Consider the following 12,386-nt stretch of genomic DNA (forward strand, 5'->3'; position numbering starts at 1 on the left):
GACTGACTTATAGAATTTTTAGAAATGTCTTTTCATCATTGTCAAGTATAGAAGATATCTTGAATTCACAATATAATTATATTAAAGATGAAATGAATTTGCAATTAGCTTAATATTTACATGTAAAATGTTAAAGTACATGAAAAAACTTCATAAACATTAAATTAATTTGAAGGTTAACCTTCATTTGGGTCAGTATTACCATCAATTACTTATTTTTGGTATTCTACTTAAATAAGAATTTGTAGTGTTATTTCAGATGAAGAATCAGTTAAAAAAAAAAAAAACTGTCTGCAAAGACCCTTTTACCATTTGCTCAGTTTATAACACACTCTCAGTCTATGTTTAAATGGCCAGAATAATCAACTTAGCCTCAAAGCAATGAATTTATTATAAAAAAATATTGGTTGACTTGTTGGGCATAGCCGTTGCTTCAATATTAAAATTCTCACATCACTTCATAGGGTGGTCACAGAGACACAGTTTTACTTTAGACAGACCTTAGGAGAAAGACGTTTGAAAGTATTTAACATGTTCACGGGGTACGCTTGGCTTCTGCGTGACACAGCCTCAGATGATGCTCATATTGAGTACTTAGGGCTGACCCCCACACCTTCGTGCTCTCTAGGGCTCTTGTTACTGGGATGCGGAATGATTCTAGTTCAGACATTTACCCCCTCGAGCTCTGAGAAGACAGAGCCCCCCCTCACCCCTTGGTGGTTGCTGCTCTTGGATTAGAGACATGAAGAGTAAGCCGGCAGCTCAGAGAGACCTGTATCAATACCTATATCAAACCTCCGTCTCACTAAGGAGAGGGTTACACAACAGACTGGTTTGTGTCACAGAGCAACCTTGAGGATGAGCCCATCTTTTTTGGCTCCAACAGAAGCACAAACAACACTAATACATTCTTCGAGAGGATGTGGGTTCTCCTCCCTCAGACTGAGTCCACTGAAAGAAGTTTACTAAAATTTGGTGACTTCCATAGAAATCTGGGTTGTGGTGATCAGACTCCAGGCTTCCCTGGTGGCTCAGATGGTAAAGAAACCACCTGCAATGCAGAAGACCCAGGTTCAATCCCTGGGTCCAGAAGATCTCCTGGAGGAGGAAATGGCAACCCAATCCAGTATTCTTGCCTGGAAAACCCCAAGGACAGAGGGGCTTGGCGAGCTACAGTCCATGGGGTCACAGTCAGTCTGATTCCAGTGTCTGAAAAGATGAGTGGGAAATCTGCCTGGAGAAACTTGGGCCTTGAAGGCAGCTTACTGTTGACGGAAGACAGGGCTCTCTCCTGTGACTACATCTGCCTAAAACTTCCTGGGATCCTCCTGCCCAGGAGGGACAAGTCAGAAAGGCTACAGACAACATGGGTCTGAGCAGCCAGGAACCCTTATGGCTATTAAGTCTCTTTAAAAATTCCTCTTTTTCTATCTCTTTTTCTTTTCCTATACAAAAACTATATTGGTCTCATCTATACTTAAAAAAATCAAGCATAACCTCCCCCTCTCTCACACATACAGGCCCTCTCTTCACTGGAATGAAATCACTGTTTTCTTAGATTATAAAAGAATGATTAATTAAGTAAGCTGATAAAGGCTGCAGAAGAACCATGATGAGCTAATGGAATTTTTTTCAACGTTAATTCGAACACCATGTAATGGTTCAGCAAGATGGCAGTGAGTCACCTGAAAAACACAGCAAGGTTACAGTTAAAAGTAGTTCTGTCATGCTGTGGTCTGAAACAGGCGGAAGCCAACTCCATCACCACAAAAGAGCCATTTGTTCCAGGCACAGAGAGATGAGAATTGATTTCTCCTGCCCGAGGTGTCCACAGGGACAGTGGGGGTGGGGAGGACGGGAGGTGTACTCAGCAGCACACCTGTACCAGGAAACACAGGCTCTTCACGGCGGGCCCGAGTGAGCACAGTTCCAAGTCGTGGCTGTTAAAGGTGGTTCCGAAGGCTTGTTCCAGAATGCGTCTTGTAAGCTTGCTGAGTTTGGCACAAACCTTGGGGGCCACCCTGTATGGTTAGAGCTTCATAAAGTGCTCAACCTACACCAGAGAATTAAAATCGCAGGAGAAGCTGAAACACAGCTCTCCAGCCTGTGGGGGTCAGTAGTCACTGCCTGGTGAAACAACAGTAAATGGTTGACTTAGGGGGTTGGAGTCTGGGAATCAGTGCCCAGGTGCTTCCATCTGCCTGGCCAATTCCTGCTTACCCTTCAAGGCTCATCACAAAGCTTCACCGTTGCTCTGAAGCTGTCCTGACCCTCCTGGACAGTTTCCGTGTAGCTCATACTCACTTTAAAACAAATGGTCCTTCTCTTACTGCACTATTGTTTCTTGTACGCCTGTCTCCCTGAGAAGTTCATGCATTCATGTTCCTTGTACATGGGACTCTGTCCCCTTTCTCTCCTTGGAAAGTCATTTCTGCGATGCCTGGCAGAGCATGTAACACACAGGGGCACACAGGAGGCATCCATGGAAGGCCTGGTTGATGGATGACTGGACGGCAACCCTGGGAGGGGTGGGGACAGCCTAATGGCATCCACAGAATGTTCAAGAAATGTTCCCTTGTCCTACACACACACACACACACCTCTTTTATCTGCTTGATGATACTAAAATCATTCAATGGGTCAAGACTGTTCTACAACTAGGAGAGGGCTGACAGTGCAAATATCCATGAGAGGGGGGTCAAGTCACCACCAAAGTCAGAGAATCTATTTCCTTGTTTCAGCCCCTAATGACTCAGTGAAACTGATCTGGCAGAGAGGCTTTCTTTTGGTACGTATTGAATTTTGTTCTTTGTGCATGCATAAACCAAATTATGTGTTTTGTTTTGTTTTTTTTTTAAAGCAGATAATCTGTACTTAAATGTTCTGCAGGACTAGCTGAGCAGCTGTCTGGGCCTGTTTTCTTGTCTCCAAAAATACGGAGGCTCAAGACCTTGGCTGAGCCCTCTTCCAGCTCTGAGAAAAGAAAGACCAACGCATGGCTCAACGAGCAGCCTTCACTGTCTGCTCTTCCCGAATAAGAGCTCTGAAACTGGGTGGGACCTACGGCCTTTGCTGCAAAGATGGGCAGTGAACTTGAAACCGACTCCGCGTGGAGGATTCACAAAAGCAAGTAGACTCTCTCTGTGCACAACAATAAGCCTTGTTCCATGAACACGTCTCCCCTCCCAAGCCCCTTGGCTGCTCACCCAGTTCAGGTTCTCCTAGCTCGGCAGAGAGAGAAATGGGCTGAACTTCAAGGATGTGCCTGCAGTTCTATGGATAACCGCAAGGAAAGAAGCCAAATTCTGCTATTTAAAAAATTTCTCCCAGTGAAATAAGCAAACCATCAGACATTGTTTTTATTCACGGCAAGCAAAACATGGAGGGAAATGAGAACTGGAATGTTCAGTTCCAGTTCAGAGCTGGAATGTTAGTGGAATGTAAGCACCCTAGGGCCTTAAGAGATGCCCAACTCACCAACTTCAGTGCCTCTTCCCAGAGTGAAGGTGATTCCATAGCCCTTGAGTCCATCTTCCGCATCCGTCTCCAAGACAACATAGGCTGCTGAGTAGTCAGGGTCTGTGTGCTGCAGGGGAAATGCCCCCCAAAACCCGCAAACATGAGAAATCCCCAAATAAACCCCGGAATGATGTCACATAAGAGCAGAAGATGCAGTAAGAGCTCCCATCGGAGGAAACTGTTCATGTTCCCCGAAGCAAATGCAGAAGCTCTGAATTGACAAAAGGAATGTCTTCCTGGAGGATGACAGAGGGACTTGGGGTAAGAGCGAAGACCCAGGAATGAAATCTCAGTATAGCAGAGGGAATTATATTTAGTATTGTGTAATAAACTACAACGGAAAAGAAAAAAAGGTATCACTGGGAGGTGGTAGGCTCGGCTGGAGCTGGGCTTTCTGAAACCTTGGTGAGCACCTGGAACATCGAAGGCCTGAGTGGTCCACCTTTCTTAAAAGACTGGTAAGAAACAATTCTAAGGACAGAGGAGCCTGGTGGGCTAAGTCCATGGGATCGCAAAGAGCTGGACACAAGTGAGTGACTAACATACATACACACACACACAAAATCATTGGAACCCTTTGTTAGAACAAGTATGGGGAACAGTTTCAGGGCTCCTTCGTGAAAATATCCTACTTGTGACCAGGAAGGCTTGCTGTGCTGGCAAGTGCTGAGGGAGGTGAACTGCTGAATCCAGCTTGTGGTGAGGGCTGGGTGGCGGCAATCCTGAAAGTCACGGCAGTATTGCTGAGAACGGCCACGAAGACTTTCTAGTAAGAAGGCTCTTGGAGGGGACTTCCCTGGTGGTCCAGTGGTTAGGACTCAGCGCTTCTGCTGCAGGGCACATGAGTTTGATCCATGGTCAGGGAACCAAGATCCCTATGCCATGGGGCGGCCCCAAAAATAAATAAAATAAAAATGGAGGCACTTGGGAATGAGCACATAACACACACCACATCTCTAGGAGCTAATATACATGCGTGTTTATGAGTGTGCAATGCAGGTGTCAGATATAATCTCTCCTGACTCAGAAGTCCTAAACCACTCAGGCCAGAGACAAATTCCATTTCTTATTCTACAGTAAGCCAGCAACCTTAACACTTTACAAATTCAAAGAGGAAAGTCAAGCTTTCAGTTCATCTGCAAGCAGTAGTTACAGCCACACCTACTGACAGCCTTCTCTGTGTCAGACTGTCTACACACATCTCATTTACATGGGTAAAGCAGATCCTGCTATACTCATTTTACAGGTGAGAAAAACTAGGCCTGGAGATATTGTGTGGTTTCCCCACAGCTGCTATCCCACAGAGGGGCAGAGGCGGTTGCCCTAAATCAGGTATTTTAATTTTACAAGTCAGCATAACTTCAAATGAATGTTTGGAAATTCACGAAGGACGGCCCAATGGGTGGTTTTTGTCATTTACCATAACATCATATGGGCTGCCCTGGTAGCTCAACTGGTAGAGAATCCGCCTGCAATGCAGGAGACCCTGGTTCAATTCCTGGGTTGGGAAGATCTGTTGGAGAAGGGATAGGCTACCCACTCCAGTATTCTTGGACTTCCCTGGTAGCTCGGCTGGTAAAGAATCTGCCTGCAATGCGGGAGACCTGGGTTCGATCCCTGGGTTGGGAAGATGCCCTGGAGGAGGGAAAGGGAAGGCTACCCACTCCAGTATTCTGGCCTGGAGAACTCCATGGATGGTAGCATAGCCCATGGGGTCGCAGAATCAGACACGACTGAGCGACTTTCACTTCATAACATCATATGAGAAAGGACACAAGGGTTTTGAAAATCAGGAATAACCTAATCTCAGAATAAAGGACATTCTTTTAAATCACTTGAGCACTTTTTAACAAGAGGCCGTTTCAGGTGAACACAGAGAACACGGAATGTAATGCACACACACAGTGTGCCCTCCACATTCAAGAGGCAAACATTACAGTGTGAATCGAAGTCCTCGGGTACCAATTCGCCTCAACTCCCCACCAGTAACAGGTAACCACTACCCTACCATGGATGCTTCCCACATTCATTACATACAGGGAAACTTTGTTTTTCCAGTGTGGCCAATGGTGCGTGGGCACGGGGTGGGGGGCAGGACTGGAGGACTGGGCAGGACTCATATTTGGGAGCCACTGCAGGAGATGTGGGTGTGGAGCACCCCGCTAACAGTCTCAGAGAACAAAAACACCTTTCAGGGCTGACTTGACTGCATCTCCAAAGGCTGACATCTACCTAACTCTTCATGGTGACATCCTCTATACTAATGTTTTCCGGGAACTTCATGGCATCACGGACTCAATGGACATGACTTTGAGCAAACTAGGAGACCTTGAAGGACAGGGAAGTCTGGTATGCTGCAGTCCATAGGGTCACACAGGGAAGTCTGGTATGCTGCAGTCCATGGGGTCACAAAGAGTCGGACATGACTGAGCAACTGAACAACAAAGAACAACATGTGAGCCCGTTTCACATGACCCAACTGCTTAGAGTTTGTTCATCTGGTTTTCCAGTCAGACTGTGACTCCTTCCTTTCACAGATGGGCCCAAGAGGTCCAGAGAGTTAGGGCCTTCTCCTGGCCACAAAGCAAGTTGTGGGGGGAGGCAGGGATCACCACCTGAAACACCCTGCGTGGGGCTTCCTGGGTTCCATCACGGTGGAGGAGCTCGCGCTGTGTTTTAGGGCTTCACTGGGGATGCCCCAACATCGTTTTGCAAATACGATTCGCATTTCCAGCAGAATGTGAATCATAAATACAAAAACAGGAAATACTAAATGCCAGCAAAGAAAGGAACAATAAGAAAAAGAAAAAAACCTAGGAGGATGGGGAGTTCCTAGATACCTTCACTCCACTTTTTGGCCTCTCCACTTACAAAAGCAATGGTTCCAAAGGTAGGAACCTTCCAAGGGGCCCCTCCGGGAGCCCCGTGCCTAAGGGGCCCTAGCGTCGGCGGGGCGGAAAGGCACCGGGACGGACAGCGCTTACCATGGCGTCCGAGCCGTGGCCCCCGAGTGACGTGGGGAAGCGCACATCGTGGACCGAGAGCCGGGAGACCCTGCCGTGCACCATGCCCACGCGCGCCGGGGCGCCACCACCTTTGCTGGACCTGACGAGGGCCGCGCGGAGAGGGAGGGGCTCGGAGCCGGCGCGGATTGGCCGCGCGGCCAGGGGTGTGGCCGCGCTCGAGAACTCAGGGAAATTGTCAAACTTCGTGAGACTGGAGGGGCCGGCCCGGCTAAGGGTCCCCTGACTCACAGGTTTTCCGCGCCAAGTTTCTGCCCCGCAACGGGGGCGCTGTTCCCGAAGCCGGACTGGCTCGGGGTCTCCACCTACCCCGCGCCCCCTCCCCTCTCCTGTCCCTCCTCTCCCCAGGACCCTGCTCCGCCCAGACTAGAAACTGTCATGTGACCTTACCCGGAGCAGCGCCCAGAGAGGAAGAAACCGGGTCGGTTCAGAGTACTATCCGCTCGCAGCAGCAGATTCGAACCAGCTCTGAATCTGACGGACTTAAGTCCGTCAAGGTTGGGGCGGCCAGGATAGCCTTGGGCCAGAAAACCTTGAAATGACCTCAGCCTGTTTGCCATCTGATAAACTAAGAGGCGGGTCACCATTTATTACATCCTTGCTGATTCAGAAAGCTTTAAATACAGGACCGCTTATCTACTCAGCCCTGCAAATAGATAGGCAGGTATTGTCCATTTTACTGAAGAAATGGGATTCAGAGAGATTAAGTAATTGAAGAGACTTGCCCGAGGCCACACAGCTAGACTAGCTGCAAACCCAAGGCTCTGTCCTGTGGGTGGCAGGAATTGTGGAGTTCAGAGCTATAGGATCCCTCTGACAACATGGTGACGGCTACGGACGGCCCCCATCCCCCACCCAACACACACACCGCAGTGTGCACACAATTTAAGTTTCTATACCATTTTACGGATGGTCCACTTAACCTCTTGTCTTGCCTACTGCACGCCACCTTTCGGTTCCTACTTCTAGGGACTGTTTTGATGACTATTTGGGAAGCAGTGCTATACAGATATATTTTTCCATTAATAAATGTTCCTGTGGATATGGCAGGGATGTTTTCAGGGATCTCCAGGTCATGTCTGCTGCTCAAGGATGCATACATAGAACCCTGCCAGATGAATTCCTCAGGCTAAAGACTGAGATCGTTAACTCAAATGCTACAGAGGCTGGGTGGGCACCAGGAGGCAAAGAGGGGTGAGGTAAGAAGCAGTGACTGCAGCTAAAGGGACAGCCAGGCAGCGCCAGTTGATTGTGGCCCTGTAGGAATTAAGAGCACAGATTGCCGCATCTTCCTAGTTCCCAAGAAAAGTCTGAAATTTGAATGTTAATGGGAAATAGCCCTTCTTTCCCCCTGGCCTGTCCTACCCACTCTGCAGTCTAGACAGTTAACTTTACATATGGATCAATGTTTATTAACATTTAATTGTACTACCTATTTGTTCATCCCTATTTTTTGCTGTGTTGATTTTTAGGGTGTGGGTGTCTGGCTGGAATATATGCTCAGGTTTTTTTTTTTTAGAATGGTTCTTTGGGCTGAGTGATATATTCTGAGTACTTTGTGTTCTGAACATGTCTTTTTCTTCCAAGATTTGAAGGATTTTACTGTATAGAATTACTAGTTCAAATTAATGCTTTTTAAAGTAATGTTAAGTCTCATTCTTTAAGAATTTTTTCTTCCCCATTCTCTGGAGAATGGATTTTCTCTTTATGGTTTTAAAATAATTACTAACATATATTTAAGACTCACTTAGCTACTAATCTTACTCCACAGCTGATGGATTCTTTCAAACCAGAAGCAGCATACTGCTCTGGAAATTTTCTCTACTTGGTTCTTCTTCTTCATTATTATTTTTTCATCTGGAACTTATATTGGTTTGATATTAAACTTACTCTGAATCTATCACCCATGCTTTAATGAAAAAAAAAAAAATTCCTTTCTGATTCTTTGAGTTCTGGGCATATCCTTTGGTTAACTATTCCAGCTCACTGACTGGGCCAGTTTATTATACAGGTTCAGTTCTGCCTACACAGCTATTCCAAATGCTGACACCCCCTCCCCACACCCCTGTAATTAATAGTCCCATCACGTTTTAGGAAAAATAAAGTAAAACGGACAGGATTTATATTCTTATTGCAGCAATGAAGACCCAGCACAGCCATAAAGAAATAAAATTATATATAAAAATATACTGTGTGGGATGAAAAGCAGAAAACACTGCAAAATAGGAGATTAGTGAATATGAAGACAGAGCAAAAGTATCCAAAATGAAGCAAAAAGGATTAAACAGAAAAAGAACAGAACATTACTGACCTGTGAGGCAATATTAAATGGCCCAATATACATACAATTAAGAGTCCCAGAGTGAACAGGTAAAAACAAACTGAAAAATAATCTCCCAGATTTTCCGACTTTGATGAGAACTATAATCCACTGAATCAAGCCTCTCAAAACTGAATCAAGCCTCTCAAACTCTAAATAGAATAACCCTTAAGAAAGTCATGTGAAGGCACATTGTAAATAAACTGCTGAAAACCAGGAATAAAGACTTCTTTTCAGAGTGTTTTAACAATACTGTTATGGACTTCCCTGGTGGCCCAGTAGTTGAGAGTCCACCTGTCAATGCAGGGGACACGGGCTCGATGCCAGGTGCAGGAAGACCCCGCAGACCGAGGAGCCAAGGCCGGCGCCACAGCTGCTGAGCCTGAGCTCTGGAGCCGGTGCTCTGCAACGAGAAGCCACCGCAGTGGGAAGCCGAGGCCGGCAACCAAGAGGAACCCCCTCACCTGTACTAGAGAAAGCCCTCGGGCAGCAGTAAGACCCGGCACACCCATAAATAAATTCAAACATTTTTCTGTATTAATATCATTTTCTAACTTTCTAGCAGTGATATGGATTACAAAAACACAAGTTTAGAAACCCAGATTTCTGATCCTTTTGGAGGGTTTGGGATCAGGAGATGTAAACCAGGCACAGTTTGCAGATTCCATGGTGTATTCTCTCAGTGTTTTAGGAGGCCAAGGCATTCCCAGAAAATAGCAATTATGTGGGTAAAAGGACTCTGATAGCCTTTAAGGAACACACCACTTTACAGAATTCAGTTTTTCTATTAGGATCACTGTCACTCCTTTCGGCCAATTGTTAAAGTTTTTATTTCTCTCATCTCTATTACCACTTAGACTGCAGGCAATTTTTCACTTCAGATTCTGTCTTCCAGCGTACTCATGCTAATTTGACCTTTAAGATGTGAGTGAAGCTGGCCCGAACTGCTTCCCTATATGTGGGAACCTAATGTCTGTGTCTCTGAAGCACTTAGAGGACTTTTTCCTCACTACATTTAAACTCCTTTGTGTGAAACCCACCCCTCCCCGTTGCTGTCAACCTTTTTGGACCTTCTCCTATTCCCCTTACTCCCTTCAATGCCACCCACCCAGCTCATAAAGCAGAGCTGAAGGAAAGTTTGCGGGAACAGGAGAACTTACCAAGCATCTTAGACATCTCGTTTCTTAAAGGTCTGTGGGCCTTGCCTGGGGTTCTCACACTATTTAACTCGGCTTTCATTGTTTTACTAATTTTCTGGGTGCTTCCTCTCTCTTCCATTTCTTCTTTTTCTTAGCTCAGCCCTCCTACTCCCTCATTCCTAGTCATCATTCATTCTACTCATGAATGATTCATTCATTCTTGGAGTGTTACACCTAACTGGTTGGTTCAGTGGCGTTTTACCACATTTGGTTTGCCAGTTTTTTGAAAAATAGTTAATTGAAAAATCCTTAAGGTTCAGTTTAGAAATCAGAGTTCTGACTATGCTCGACATTTCATATGTTCTCTCCATTTGTGGTAACTAGGGCTTCCCCAGTGGTTCAGATGGTAAAGAATCTGCCTGCAATGCAGGAGACCCGGTTTGACCCCTGGGTCGGGAAGATCTCCTGGAGAAGGGAAAGGCAACCCACTCCAGTCTTCTTGCCTGGAGAATTCCATGGACAGAGGAGCCTGGCGGGCTATAGTCCACGTGGTCACAGTCAGACACAACTAAGCAGCCAGCACTTTCACTTATGGTTACATTTAACAGAATGACAATTATTGCTACTGTATCAAAAATGTTACTTCTGAAAGGAACCTCCCAGTGGAGAGGACATAGCTAGCCCAACTCCCAAGGAAGGAAGCGGGGGAATAAATACCTTGACCTCTCAGGTTTCTTCCAGTCTTCTGCCTGAGCTCCTTGGTGGCTTAGCTCAAGAGGAATCCAGAGCGAGGGAACCCACTGGTGAGGACAGGCGAGCCTTCCGGCAGTGTGGCTGTGAAAGGACAAATGGACGATACCGGGAACACACGGCTTGTTTTACTCAGAACTAGTCCTTTTCGTGTCTAAGCAGCTTGAATGTGAATTAATCAGGACTCTGATTGTTATGAAGGAAACTCAACTCGATGTCAAAAAAAGAAGAGGGAGGGAGGAAGGAAGGAAATGGAAGGCAGGGGAGGAGCTAATTTTATGGAAATAAATGCTGCTGGGGCCCATGCTCTCTCCCTCCCCTCTGCATGCCGGTTTGTTTTGGATCTAAGTGGGGACCTGGACTCCAGCAGCATCCGGGAAACATCTTTAGAGCAGTATAATCAGATAAGAGATGAAACTCATCTTCCAGTTCCATGGCGAAAAGTCTTAGAGATTTTACTAAGAGATGTAAATCAAGATTTTGCATAAATGGGATCAGAAGACTGACTGGAAAAGATGGTAAGATATTATTTCTTACCAAACTTATATAAATATAATATAATCCTCACCAAAATCTCCCCTGAATTTTTCTGGAGTATGAAAAATAAAGTCTAAAAAGTTCATCAAGAATTTGCCAGAACATCAACATTGGGGGGGAAAAAAAAAAGGGCATTACGAAGGCTACTTAACTATTAAACTGCATTATCAAGTGATTAGTCATTGAAAGTATTATACTCATGTCAGAATGTCAAGTTAATTAGACAAAACCAATGGGGTGGGAGATGCATTAACCAGTAATTGCTGCGGTAAAATTAATGGTATGGGGGGAAAAAAAAAATCAAGCTAGACCCTTAAGTCACATTTTATGCTCTCAAAACTTCCACATGAATTAAAGAGTGATGTAAAACACAAAAGCATCAAATAGAACAGATGAGATGAATATTTAATCTTGGGATGCAAAGGACGTTTTATGAATAAAAAAGATTTGACAACATACAAATGTACAACTTAAATGTCAAAAAAATACATGCAAAATTAAAAGGCAAACAGCAAACTAGGAAAACATTCTTGAGAACTTATTTCTCTACTGTATAAAAATATTTAATAAATGTTTATTAAATGATGTGTTTGTTCATTAAATGTTACTTTTCTGGAATCATTAGGGAAAAACAAAGCTAATAATTTTAGATAAAATAACAGTAAAAAGCAATTAATACCTTATTGGAAATAACAAATGCTTTTGACTGGCCATTCATAATTTAGCATAATCTTATTTTCATTATACCTATAATAGAAGTGTTAAACACACATAGAAATAAGGCTTGCATATTTTTCATTTTTAGAAAATTAAATCCCTTATGATCAAAAGTGGTAATTCTATTTTATGTCCTTCACATAGAATCTTTTTTTTTTTTTTTAGAATCTTCTTCTATGAATAACTTCACTTAAATCTCTTAGATCTGTCAGTACATTAAAACTGTACTTGCTGATATTAAAAAAAAAAAAAACCCTGTAAAAACAATGTCACTCACCTGACTTGGAAAATTAATCACACAGAATAAGTTTAATAATGTTCTGAATTTAAAAAGAATTGATTTAAGTCTGCTCAGGAGTCATAACTCAATACTTTTATTCC

General features: G+C 44.5%; 1 protein-coding gene across 2 annotated transcripts in view; it reads right to left on the reverse strand.

Moving 5' to 3' along the window:
* ENOSF1 (enolase superfamily member 1) overlaps nt 1-6,835 on the reverse strand; it is a 22,215-nt gene extending 15,380 nt beyond the window's left edge. Inside the window, exons 1-2 of one of the 2 annotated variants that reach the window (XM_043889240.1) lie at nt 6,504-6,835; nt 3,478-3,586 (exon numbers count right to left, since the gene is read on the reverse strand). In XM_043889240.1, the coding sequence (XP_043745175.1) occupies nt 3,478-3,586; nt 6,504-6,587 (193 nt within the window). In that variant the 5' untranslated portion in view covers nt 6,588-6,835. Of the gene's footprint in view, nt 1-3,477; nt 3,587-6,503 lie in introns of those variants that run through there. The other variant, XM_043889241.1, reaches the window with a different exon arrangement.
* Between the last annotated feature and the right edge of the window lie 5,551 nt (nt 6,836-12,386).

The sequence above is a fragment of the Cervus elaphus genome, chromosome 27 (genome assembly GCF_910594005.1).
Source record: "Cervus elaphus chromosome 27, mCerEla1.1, whole genome shotgun sequence".
NCBI lineage: Eukaryota > Metazoa > Chordata > Mammalia > Artiodactyla > Cervidae > Cervus > Cervus elaphus.